The sequence below is a fragment of the Hyalella azteca genome, unplaced genomic scaffold, assembly GCF_000764305.2.
Source record: "Hyalella azteca isolate HAZT.00-mixed unplaced genomic scaffold, Hazt_2.0.2 contig3384, whole genome shotgun sequence".
Taxonomy (NCBI): domain Eukaryota; kingdom Metazoa; phylum Arthropoda; class Malacostraca; order Amphipoda; family Hyalellidae; genus Hyalella; species Hyalella azteca.
This window is the reverse complement of record NW_025933634.1, coordinates 463,294-476,321: the sequence shown is the minus strand read 5'-3', so window position 1 is coordinate 476,321 and position 13,028 is coordinate 463,294. Positions and strand designations below refer to the sequence as shown.

At 36.8% G+C, this 13,028-nt stretch overlaps 2 protein-coding genes across 8 annotated transcripts in view; one reads left to right on the top strand and one right to left on the bottom strand.

The window, feature by feature from the left end:
- The window catches only part of LOC108673523 (forkhead box protein P2-like), a 34,470-nt gene extending 24,734 nt beyond the window's left edge, over positions 1 to 9,736 (top strand). For 3 of the 7 annotated variants that reach the window (XM_047879593.1, XM_047879592.1, XM_047879590.1), the window contains 3 exons: positions 1,183 to 1,475; positions 5,315 to 5,393; positions 5,588 to 9,736. In XM_047879593.1, the coding sequence (XP_047735549.1) occupies positions 1,183 to 1,475; positions 5,315 to 5,393; positions 5,588 to 6,493 (1,278 nt within the window). In that variant the 3' untranslated portion in view covers positions 6,494 to 9,736. Of the gene's footprint in view, positions 1 to 438; positions 564 to 1,182; positions 1,476 to 5,314; positions 5,394 to 5,587 lie in introns of all 7 variants that reach the window. The other 4 variants (XM_047879596.1, XM_047879594.1, XM_047879591.1 and 1 more) reach the window with 3 other exon arrangements.
- A 146-nt stretch (positions 9,737 to 9,882) lies between these two features.
- LOC108673522 (probable G-protein coupled receptor B0563.6) lies at positions 9,883 to 12,765 on the bottom strand. Its single transcript, XM_018161367.2, has 4 exons — positions 12,610 to 12,765; positions 11,964 to 12,070; positions 11,573 to 11,714; positions 9,883 to 11,281 (listed from the first exon to the last, which is right to left on the bottom strand). The coding sequence occupies exons 1-4, from the start codon at positions 12,620 to 12,622 to the stop codon at positions 10,080 to 10,082; spliced, it is 1,464 nt and encodes a 487-aa protein (XP_018016856.1). The 5' UTR covers positions 12,623 to 12,765; the 3' UTR covers positions 9,883 to 10,079.
- Between the last annotated feature and the right edge of the window lie 263 nt (positions 12,766 to 13,028).

Below are 13,028 nucleotides of genomic sequence, written 5' to 3'. Positions count from 1 at the left end.
CTAGATCGCTTTGGCTGCTAATGATATTGACTTGTGGTCTTTTTTCAGTTACAAAGGCCGGTGTGAGGCACAGATTTCGTGGCTTACGCTCTTGCAATAAAGATTAACATTACAAACTAAGTATAAATGCAGTCTATATTTTATGTTCCATTAGCAGCCTTAAAAATCAGTTGAAAACATACTGCTGAAATTTGGATGTCGTTTAGGAGTAAATAGATATTTTCTTTTAATTTCGCCCATAAAGCATCTATTTTAATTGTTTGTATTCATTATTTGAATCCGAATTAATAAAAATAATCCATCATCAGATAATTTTGACACTCCACCGAGCGCCCTTGAATCCTGTGCTCACACTGGCCTTATTTTTGGAGTTGCATTAGTTGTTTGGTCTCGTTTGATTTGCTTTTGCTTATTCGTTCTGTGTATTGTTCCGTATAGAATGCAGTTCGCCACAACCTCTCCCTACACAAATGTTTCATGCGCGTCGAGAACGTCAAGGGCGCCGTGTGGACAGTCGATGAAGTAGAGTTCTACAAGAGGCGACCACAGCGTGCGACTACAGGGTATGTCCAAGATGTCCGTCGTGGCTCACTCTCTCTTGAGCCGCGCATCCCTACACGCACTTTGTACCATAGCATAAAAACGGGTCATTGCCCAGTGACTTTATGCTATGATATGTGCAAACTCTGGTCCCATGCCCTCACTCACACGCACATTATTTCACTGGACATGCATCGGTGTTCACTCAGGACAATGGTCATTCACTGCACAACTCCCTCCCTCAACCCTTTACCTGTGCCTGTGCCCCTTCTGGTTCTTGTACGCGACGCCATCCACGTCCTGCTGCTTGTTGAAATTTTTGTTATTAACTTGACACTTTTACTATAAACTTGCCAGTGTCAATTCCATTGCTTCTTATTTTGAAAATGAAAGTAAAATTCGTTTTAAGCGAAATTCAGATTAAATAATAGCATTGCATGCGGGTAAAGTGATGGCTTCGTTTATTGTATGTTTGTATGTATGGCTACCAGAAGACTTTATTATGGGCACAAGGTGCATTTACTCGGATCTTTGTTCCTCTTTTTTATCTCTTGTTCTCCTCCGTAGAAGGATCGTACTCCTGCTTATGGATTTGATGCTCTCTCTTTTTTCGCTCTTCTCATCTTGTTGTTGGGTGTCCAGAATGCCATCCGCACCAACCTCTCGCTGCACAAGTGCTTTGTACGCTACGAGGATGACTTTGGCTCTTTCTGGATGGTCGACGACGCAGAGTTTGTGAAGAGACGTCACCTCGCCAGGGGGCGCCCCAGGAAATATGATCCTAACACCCCACCCCCGCCTCCCCAGACCTCCCACCTCCACAATCCCCAACATAGTCTTGCCACCTCCATAGCTTTATCTTCTGGGGTTCCCCACTCGCTCACTTCCCCCGGGGGTGGGGGTGGAGGGGCTGGCGGGCTTCCACAGATCCCACAGTAAGCATTTCTGCTTTGGGATCCAAATCTTTATGATTTAAATCATGAAAGACATATCACATGCACCTGGAAACATACTTATACAATAACTGAACTTACAAATTCCTTAACACTTTTCCAGATACGCGATTTTCTATTCAATACAACACATAATTCATCAATACAGTAAATTAGAAACCTATGCCATAAAAACATTAGGACTTTTTTTTACAAGTTGGATGCAAAATTTTAAGATTTTTTTTAATATATTTATGATAACAAGATCACCACTTTTTTGGTTTGGAAAACAATCCACAATGCGTCCTGCATGAAGAATTTATTCGAAAATACACAAGAAAAATATTATTAGACATATAATATATATTATAAAATATAATTTACCTCTATAATTCATTTTTATTATATTTATAATTTATTACTATCAATTTTTAAAATGAATAAAAGATATATTATAACAGAAAAAATTTGAAAGAGTTCAGTCTGCCTATGTTTCATCTCGAAACTGAAAATAGTTTAAATATTTTTTGTAAGAATTGTGATCATTTCTTAATCAAAGGGAATGATAGTTTCTTGAAAATCTGTTACGGAATCAAAGTTTTAAATTAATTTTAATTTGAGAGCATGAAAATGAATAGGATATGTCAGTAAAATAATACAAACAAACTAATACAAAACTGAAACATCAAATATTAGACCTTATTTATTGCATTATCGTTTTTCTTTTTCTGGAAGACTATTCACATATAACATTCAGGTCAACGTAATTCAATTATTTATAAAATTATTAGTGTGACGCACATTCCTAGACCTTATTCGCAAATCCAATTAAAATCGACGTATATTTTCAAGAGCACTCATGACAGTAGAGACGTTATATGTTGACAAGCATCAGCGTTATGAACACACTGAATTTATGTGATAAGAACTCAATTATAACTCCATGTTTTCTGAGTGTAAATGTTTTGTCTAACAAGAGTTGACTCAAATACATTTACATTTTCAATTTTTAGACTTTACATTGCTCGAACACCTAAAACATAGACACTATTTTTCTCTGAATCCCACATACATGCTGAAGATCTACCTCTTTTTTTTTTTAATCTAAATTTCTCCTAAATTTTCCTTGAGTTAGATACTATATTAATAGATTTTTTACTTTACTACAACATTTTCTGTTCAATTTCTTTTTCAACCATTCACTATCGTTTTTAAATATCTGTTACCGACATCTTATCAGTTTTTAGTTAGGTCATTCCCTATCTGATTTTATTACCTTTATCTCTTCCATGATCGATATTCCATGTTTCTTCGTGCCGCTTCATGCCTTAATCTCTGTTTAAATAATATCTCATTTTTTCTTCTATTCTTACTTCTACGAGTTTTTTTCGTATGACTTTTATACAAGAAAGTTTTATAAGACAATAGTATTTTTTATCTTGCTGCACCTATTATCTGAAAGGTGCGTTTCCGGTGCATTTCGTTTACTTTTATCTGTTTTCGGTACATTTCTTAGAAGTCGAGCCTCCTGAAATTCACTAACTACCAAGCTATTCTTTTGCAGTTAGGCTATTACGACGTTTGTTTATTTTCTTTATGGATCATTTATTCGTAAATGACTCTTCTATTGAGACTTGTGATCTTGCTTACTATTTAACTCTTCAATTTCATATTTAATAAAAACACTGTTTTTTTCTATCGGGGTTTATTTACACTGTGATTTTTGGCTACGAATCAAGGATAGAATATCTGACAATCTTCGTTTATTCGAAGATTGTCTTACAATAATAACTCTGACTTTAACATATTTTACTTTTTTTAGCCTATCTCTTCCGTCTGATTTCGGTATCTTATTTATTACAAAATATTGTGTTTTGAATACTTTTCAATCGCACAATTATCTACATAACACACAACTAATTCAGTTTCCGAAGAATTGCATTACTGCAAAAGTTTCACTTATTCTTCCTGAACTACGATCTTTTATTGATAGTTTATTCATGCATTCACATAAACGTCCAATTGATATTTAATTTGCCTCTTTACATTTTAACTATTATAGCAATTAAGTGAAACCTTGCAGTAATTTGTTCAATTCAGTAACAACTTCTCATTCACAAGTGTTCATAAAATTTAAAGTTCAGCCGCAATGATTTTGATGCTAAAAAATCGTTCAATCAAATCGCCCTAATTGGTCCTTTAATGTGACGGTCTAATTTTCCACTAAAGTTATTAGTTTTTGGGCACAATCTTAGGTATTAAATTTAATGGAATTTCTTCTTATAATTTTACATTCAATGTATTACCTTTAACCTATGATTATTCCATGTAATTCCACTCATTTCCGCTCAACGCTCTAGGCGCAGTCCGTGCGAACTTACTATCTATATTGGAACACTTGTGGATGTGGAGACAAGGGGTATAATAACTAGTATTTAATGAAGCATAATATATTGATGCAAGACCAAGTCCTCTCTGGCCTCATCGGTATGCGGCATTTTCGGCAAGTATGCGCGGCTTCTCTTCGTTTTCTCGTTAATTCAATTTTTCACTTTCTCTCACGAAATAAAGATTATCGATTCGCCTTTATTATGCATTCGGAACCATGTTTTCCTACATATGATTGTATATGACTTGATATTGCAAATTTGTTGCTTTAGACCAAATTGAGTCGTTGGCTATAATGAATTTATGTCATGATTGTTGTGTCTTCAATTAATACACTAAAAAGACTCAACGCTCTTCAAAATTTCATCGGCTTGATATGTACAATTTTACCCTCTCGCTTAAAATAGTTCACTCTAGTTGTTCCATAGAACCAATAGCGGCAATTTCAAATCTCTTTTTAAATATTTTTTCGTCTTTTTCTCTATTTCTGTGTACTCCATCTTAAATCAAAACGCGCGGCGAATCAACACAAGGTTTGTGTCAAGGTATAATCTATTCTAACTTCTTCTCAATCAATGCTAATTTTATACCAAAAATCTAATAATAATATTACCAAAGGCAGCAGTTGCGTAAGTAATAATTTTTGTCAAAGATGTACCTCTTGATTCACGGGCTACAGCGATGAGGTAATACAGCTTATCAGGTACAGTCACCGGCTCAAGTCGGTGAGATTTGCATGGAGTTCATTTTCCGAACACTTATTTTCTTGCTAATGCTACACTTTTCAAGATTATTCAATTTTACAGCTTGCATGTTTTTATTACTTACTCTTTTATGTGCTAATGACACTGTACATAATCACATAATTGTTATCCATAGTTCTAAACAGAAATATGTTCCAACAGTGTTCATTGTTCTCACTACAGTACATGTATTGTCAATCCCTAAATAATAATCAAATGTTTGTGTATATCATAAATAATATATATATGTCTATTTTGAAACCCTTCAACATTCAATTACTTTAACCGAGTCGCTTTTATTAATTACATCCATTTTGCTGACCTCGTTGCGAATCGTCCTTTCTGTCAACAGGAAAATTCCCAATAAATGTTTAACTAATATTAACCTTACACACGAAAGTATTCTGCCTATTGTAATTACTTTTCCCGGCACAATTTCAAATTATCAGTTTGATTTCAGCGGCATACTGAAAAGTGAAGGCACTTCAATATTTCAGTTCGTTGCAAGTGTTAAATTCTCCGGGAATTTTTCAAATGTACATGAATTTCAACAGATCCAATCGTTATATAAATTTAATATTTCTGATTGAATTATAAATTCATCCGAAATTCTTTGATAAATTTTAATAAGAACCAACTCCATTTGAAGGAAAAAGATTGCCATAAATCGTAGTCTTTTTTGATGTTAATTTGGGATGTTTATTTGAACAGGGGAGTAGCGAGCACGAAAAGCCCAAACCTGGCTGGCAGTCCAACTTTCTATGGCGATGCTCTGAACGCCAGTCTGCAGGTACGTCAACCCTTCACTATCTAAATCATTTATTTCCTTTGATTCCAAACCACTATGGAAGTGACGTCGCATGTAGCAATAGTTGGTTATATGATGAACCGCTGGAATGATTTAAATAACGTTCGTTTATCCGGTACTACAATCGAGTGCAGCGCCGGTATTCTAATGTTCGTGTTTGGTTTTCTGACCTCCAGATTATTTTGCAGGCTGCGCTCGCTGATTCCAATATCCCGCTGCTAAATACAGCGCTGGGCATGAACGCCATGTGTCACGACTCCAAGCAGTCCCCACCACCTAACTCAGCCACATTCGGGGACGTGCTGAGGGCCGCGTCTCACTTAGGATCCGTCGATCACCATATGGGGTCCGGTGAGCACGGGCGTGATCACATGGGTCTTGAGGATCACATGCGACCTGATCATCGCATGGATGACCATATGAGCCATCAGGACTCACGCGATGACCGCAACGCACGTATGAGAGCTGATGAAATGGAGACGGATAGGTCGCTTCGAGACCGCGATGACCTCAGGAGTCCATATCAGCCGCACCACGTCAAGCAGGAATTGCACGAAGATGAGGAGCGCTCCATGGAGCACGAGCCTTGTGATTCGGAGTCAAGTATGAACACGAGCATCAATGAGCGCAATGACTTGAACGACCCGCCTGCATCAACGGCCTCTGCGACCCCTCCGCCAGCTTCTATTCATGGAGTACATCCTTCAAGGCTTGGATCATCAGGCTCTCCTCAGCTCCACTACCGACCATACCACCACCAGGTTGTCCAAGATCACCGCAGGTCTTCTCGCTCCGGGTCTCGGTCGCCATCTCCTTGCTCAAAACCTCTTTACCTTCCTCACCGCCCGTCTCAGTCTCCCTCCAGTACCCCACAGTCCCACTTGCCCACCGTCACGTCCCGGTCCCATGACTCACCGGTGTCTATTAATCCCGTAACCGCGAGTCCCGTGCCCGCGACCACCACCTCTTCGTCGGGATCAGTCCCACCGCCTCCCACATCCAGCTCCCACTCAGCGGGACCAGCTTCCCTACAACTGGTGCACGAGTCACAGTTACGCAACAGCTCCCCGCTGCACGGCTGAATGTAAAGCCTGGGATCCCGTTCTACTGTATCTGCTGGAACGTGTTCAAAACGAATAATCTAACCACACCTTTAACATTGAGCATGCCCTCAATAGTATATCGTTCATAAAGTTACCTCTAATGCGTGTAATATTTGTACGATACAAACTCTATATATTTCTCACATACTCAAGGTGCAGGCTCTCTTTTGCTGCCGTGTAGCCTCACAAATATGTAACATAAGTATTTAAAATCCAAAGAATACTTATGCAATTTTTATTGGATTGGGAAAAATTTTAGAAAATTGAACTTACGTTTAAGATGCACCTAACATGGATGATGCAACCAAGATTTTACATTATCAAGAGCAGGTTGTGGAACATATCATGCGGCTGATTTGAATCGAAAGCTGATTTAACTCTCTGTTTGATTTATTTCTTGAATAAAACCTCTTAATAAATACTGTAGAGAATATTATGCGTGAGATTTGCAAAGATTGCTTCGTAATTTGCAAAATTATGATGAAAACTTACCGTCGGTTGTCACTGACACTCGCCGCTTGCGTTTCGATATGCATGCTGTCGCTCGGCTGCTACATTTGTAAATACTCGTTATTATTTATGAACAAAGAGATATCACGTGTAAATGAAACGTTATTTATTTTTTAGACCGCATATTTTATGTTATGAAACTTCACTCGTTTATGAAGGAAGTCGGAATGAATTCTCTTCTACAGGCGGTTTTCCGGCGTCAGTTGTTTATTTCAGTGATGCTTCTGTTCTAAAGAACGTATCGCGCCTCAATTTTTCAAACTATTCAACAGAACCAATAGTTTTAAATCTTTGAAAATTTTTACTAATTCACAATTCTATCATCTTGCTAGGTAAAACCTTGCTTTTAAATGGTGAACAATTTAAATCACAACATTTATAAAATTCCTTAAAATTTTTAACTTGGTAAAAAGAAGAATAGATAAGCATATAGCCTGATTTTCAAGAAGTCAAAAGAAAACAGAACAGCGAGTTTATTTAGATTTATTCACAAAGTCATCTCTAGTAAATATTAAGGTGTTATCGTGTAGCGATTAAGAAGATTAATCATCCTGTACAAAGCGACGACCCATCAGATGCGTTCCAGTAACATTAGGTGTCTCAAGCCTGACTCACGTTAGGTGTCTCAAGCCTGACTCACATTAGGTGTCTCAAGCCTGACTCACATTATACAGAGAAACCGCCTACCTATCCAAATTTCTAATTCATTTCATAATTAAGCTTAATCGAATTCATAGGCTTTTTCATTAAACTGTTCGAGTATTTCATGGAAAAGCAGCCTGAATGACATAACTTTTAAGTTATATTTTTTAATAAAGCATTTATATATAGAGCCCGAATATGAGATTCGTAACAGGATTTGTAAATGATACTGAACCGGATAGATAGAATGAAAAATTTAATTTTTTAAAGTAATTTCAGCTGATGTCAAGTACACTGTCAATTACGATTTTCTAAAGTAAAATATTCATTACATCATTGGTGGGGATTATTCAATTGGCCGAAACATTTGATGAGCGTAGAATTTCTAATAAATTGCGATGAAAGTAAACTATAAACACCAGCGAAGAACTTGTCTTACAAACTACTCTATTCGTTACAAGTCGGGTGCCGCATGTGTAGGGAGGCTGTATGTATTGCGTGAGTCTTGCTTTAGCTTACTTAGAATTCGTACAAGGGCTCCTAGAGTCACGTAGTGTTCAGATATTCTACATTAGATGACGCTGTCTCCAACATTTTTCAATTTTAATATGTCTCTATTTATTCATTGCAATTTACTCTCATGCTTCCGCACAGTCTTTTTAATTTACATTTTATTGGAAAAAGAAAACTTTCATTTTGTGCGATTAATCATTTAGTAATGGAAATTATGGAACAATTTTGACTAGGAAGCATCTTGCCATGTTCAAACTCCATACCATTTAAATTTTTGCAACTACGCATAATACTTTTTTATGTCAAAAGTTCTACTGAGCCAGTTGTAATTTTCATCATTAGTATCAATCATAGAATTCGCCAAAAATATGTCATTTAAGTACGATGTTAGTGTTCATTCAGATTTTATATACGTACATAAATTTAGCCCTTTTCTGGCCGAGTATTCCGTTATATCATCAAGTCGTCTTTCATACTTTGCAGTGCACTGATTCTTTTCAATGGCCGTACCTCTACCACTAAAAATACTATTGTTTTTATTCCACTTGTCCATTGTTCACTTTATTGATAAATGGTATTTTTGTCAATAATTGTAATAATTCAGTCACGCTATTGTTGAGTTTGCAAAATATTCGTTGAATTCCATGTGATCCTACGTACGTACTTGTTCTCATTGTATAAAGTTCTAGTTTGACCATTTGCTCTGTTGACTAATTCCTAAAATTGTACATATCTTTGTCTCTGTGTAGGCATTTGTAGGCCATGTATCTACCCCCGACGTAGAATCCATGTATCTACCCCCGACGTAGAACATTCTGTACCCACTAATGTGCACTAGATGGTTCCGACGCAGCAGTTTTATAACTGCTTTTTACCGTTCAAACTTTAGAGAAATTACTTATTACCTAATTGTACATGATCGCTGATAAATCAGTATTGCGTAGACACAAATATTTTAAGTAATTCGATCTAAATGAAAAGCAGAGTAAAATCTTTCTAACATGTAACTGATGACCAAAGAATTTTTGATGGAAATTTTTGTCAAGGGATTTCAAACGATTCATTGAAAAATTACTATTTAATTTCTTTTCAGTTTCGAATTCTTATTGAATTTACACATGCTATACAAATTTGATATTCGCATTCTATCTCGAAAAATATTTTCGCATTTTTCTGAAGAGAGTTAAAAGCTTTGATTTACCACATTAAGCAAGCGCAACCTGGAAAACGCACTGCTAATGAAATCACTTCCTTTCATTGGATCGAATGCCGAAATTTGTCATTTTTCACGAATATATACCTGATGCTTAGAAAAATAGGAAATGCAACTAAGAAAATTACATGCATGCGAATTAATTAGAAATTGCTCTGTGTTCCTGTTAGGCTCAAAATTTTTTTTACTAAACCAACCGAAAAAATCCATTTGGGCTAACAAAACCAAGCCTCATAATTAGGGCGATGACTTTGGATTCTTCTGGTGTTCCTCGACGAAAGCTAGTCTGTAGATACTCTGATGCAGATGTGAAACGTAATCTAAGATAAAGAGCTTCATCATTTCATTCTTCATTATTATCCTTACTTTTTGTATAGAAGCATCGAATTATTGTGTGCCACTGAGAGCGAGACATTTTATTAACAATTCAATTTTCCAGTGACATTGATTCATTTTTTTACAAATAAATTAAAATTTATGACCATAAAAAACATATCACTTAAATAATAATAAGCCTTAATAATAAAATATTAAGTAACATGAAACTTTTGTTATCAACCGTTAGAATTCTACTTCAACAGTAAAGAGACTAGGCTTCTTTCAATCCTTTCAAGTCTTATCGTAATTCGTTTTGATCACAAATTTGAACACTGAGAGCACTATCCTAATAGTCAAGTTTATTACGACCTACGGTGTCTGTTCAGGTGTGACACTTTCCTCTATATTCAAAAGAATTTTGTTGGCAAAGGCAAAGGTTTCCTTTTGAGCAGGACATTTTGTTCGATCATCGGTGAGATTTTCGGAGAGTTCGTCAGTACAAGACGAAATGGGTGACGTCGAGGAGTCGGATTGGACAAGACACACCTGGCTGATGGGACGAGGTGAAATTTGATATCCGCTACTTGCTGATGGATTCTTGGCACCAACTTCTGTGCAAGTTTGTGTCATTGAGTTAGGAGCATCAACTTGGTGCTGAAGCTCGGGTTTGGTTCGATGCTCGACTGAGTTCAAAGATTCATTTATCGAGTTCAAGGCTTTGTTGAAATAACCTTTTACTGCTGCCCTCACTGGCTTACTGAGCAGCATGTATAGGTAAAAGTTCATGGTATGGTTCAATATTTCTAGGTCGTTTGCAACAGCTCGGAAAATCTCATACTGGAGTTTGGTGGAAAGAAATTCCGTATAGATGGCGTTGGCGATACCAGGAGGGAACATAGTAATGGAAAAGGATATCATAACCGCGCACAGCATCCTGATCAGGTTGCGATCTTCTTTGGTACTCCACGCGCCATCCTTCTTGGCTTCATCGTCTGCAGGAGAAGCTTGCCTCAAACTGTGGCGTTTCTTGGCAACTTGGATGTAACGCCTGATGATCAGTACGTTAAGGACTATAAGCAACGCTATAGGGATAAACGACACAATAACTTGCCGAGTCCACGAATAAAACATGTATGCTACAGAATCCAGCGTGTTCCTTTCCATGCAAGCCACGTAATACGTTTGGTTACTTTTGGGAGGACGACCGAAATTATAAGAGTCGCAATCGGTGTACTCACGCACGCTTTTCATGAAGCATACCGGCAGCCAAATTACAGCTGCTATGCCAACCGACACTCCGAAGCCGATTTTGGCATACTTATTGGAATGAATTTGCTTGAAATGAGTTGGTCGACAAACTGAGAAGTATCGCTCTATGGTTATGAGCACCACGGTAAGAACTGATATAGTCATGGGCACGTTGACGCAAAATCCTTCGAAATGCGCGTACCAAAAGGCCGTTGCGTAGCTTGGAGTCAGAGGCTGCAGCATATGGACCACGAAGGAAATGCAGAACAGCAAGGATACCAGGTCACTCCAGGCCAGGATACGGAAGAACGTGTACGTCATCCCTAGAAGAATGCGAGCAAAAATTTCGCTAGTCTACAAGACTATAAAGCGAAATAGTCTACAAGACTGTAAACTTTTTCGCTAGACTACAAGACTATAAATCCTATAATAAATTAATATTCTGGAAATTTATTCGAAGATTTTAGTGAAGTAATTGTTAATATTATCATAATCGAAGTGTGCATTAGACAGAAATAAGAAGCCGTTCGGTTGTGAGTGTAGCGTAACATTAATTTGCAAATTCACATTCTGAGTAGACTGTTCGCGAGGAATATATAATGAATAATTATTACCTTTAAAGCGAGTGTGCCTGAGTATGAGAATGGTGAGCAAGTTCCCCAAGATGCCCACAAAAATGAAGGTTGGAGCGATGTAGCCGTACGCTATCTGTCGGGTCTTCCATATCTGTTGCTCTTCCGCTGATACTCCAACATCCTGACAATGTAATAGAAAATTTTTCAAATCCAAATTAATAGATATACTTCAACATGTAAATTAACGAAAAGTCTATAATTAAATATACATTTCAATATTTCGTGCAAGTAAGCCAATTTATACTCAAATGTTGCACTACATTTTTCCAAAAGAATCAAATAAGATCAAACATTCACAATATGTAATCAAGCCAAAACATTATAAAGCAAGTTGTTGTGAGCAAATAAGCCATGGGCGTTATTCACTCACAGGAGCCTGTGTTGTGGGGGTGTAGGAGGGTATAAATTTCCTGGTCCGTGAAGTGACCAGAGCAGGACTCAGGGTGGGGGGAGGTGTGGTGGGGGGAGGTATCCAGTCTAGGGAACCATGGGTATTATTATTCATATTATCGTAATTATTATTATTGTATCTTATTATTATTATTGTATCATTGTATCAGTAATTATAGAATCATTTTCGAACCATGAAATCATATCAGATTCTAAATTACGGTTTTAATGGCATACAAATAGCCTTTACAGGAAAAGATTGAATAAGAAATTAAATTTATATTTCAATTTCTTTACATTTGTCACTGATTAATTATATGCTGCTTAATATCATTCTTCAAATTGGCAATCCTTCAAATAGCAGGTCATTTCATGGAACTATCAATTTTTTTAGAATTTATAGCGGCCTGAAAAAAAACTTATATTTCTAAGTCTGATTGGCACGTTTACATTTTAAAGTTCGTAATTCACCAGATTATTGGTGTATGCAAAAATTACTGGGCAGTGGTTTTTTATTGTTCGACTCTCGGCATCGTATATTTTTTTGCTATATTTATAACATGATATTATCATTTGTTACGATTTGTAAATTTCTCACTCATGTTTGATGTGAAATTACGACTTACATTCAATATACATCGGAGCCCGGTTATCGAAGACGAGCCTCAAAGTTGGGGCCGAGTTATATAACAGTTTAGAACATGCAAGATCGCATGCACTGATATCCTGTGTAATTAATGTAATACTCGAAGGATGTATCCATGAGTATAGTTATAAAGTAATAATAATCTGTTGATAAAAATAAGACATAATGTTTCATAAACAAAAATATAAAGGCTGGGACTGAAAATTACGCTTAATCGGAACATTTCAGTGAATGCGATGAACCAGTGACACAAATGCACAAATGCAAATAATTAATCATATCATTAAAATATCGAGGAACTGTGACCTAATGTCCACGAGAAGCAAAATGCGTAATTTATCTTCGACCACTCAGTACATTTTCAACTGAAACAAATCTCGAATTTCAGCATGAAACAAA

Bases quoted from the DNA above. Each gene is read 5' to 3' on its own strand.
- LOC108673522 (XM_018161367.2), bottom strand. The intron at 11,715-11,963 runs GTGAGTGAATAA...TTACATTGTCAG, and splicing joins CCCCCACAACACAGGCTCCT to GATGTTGGAGTATCAGCGGA. The intron at 11,282-11,572 runs GTAATAATTATT...GCATTCTTCTAG, and splicing joins CAGGCACACTCGCTTTAAAG to GGATGACGTACACGTTCTTC.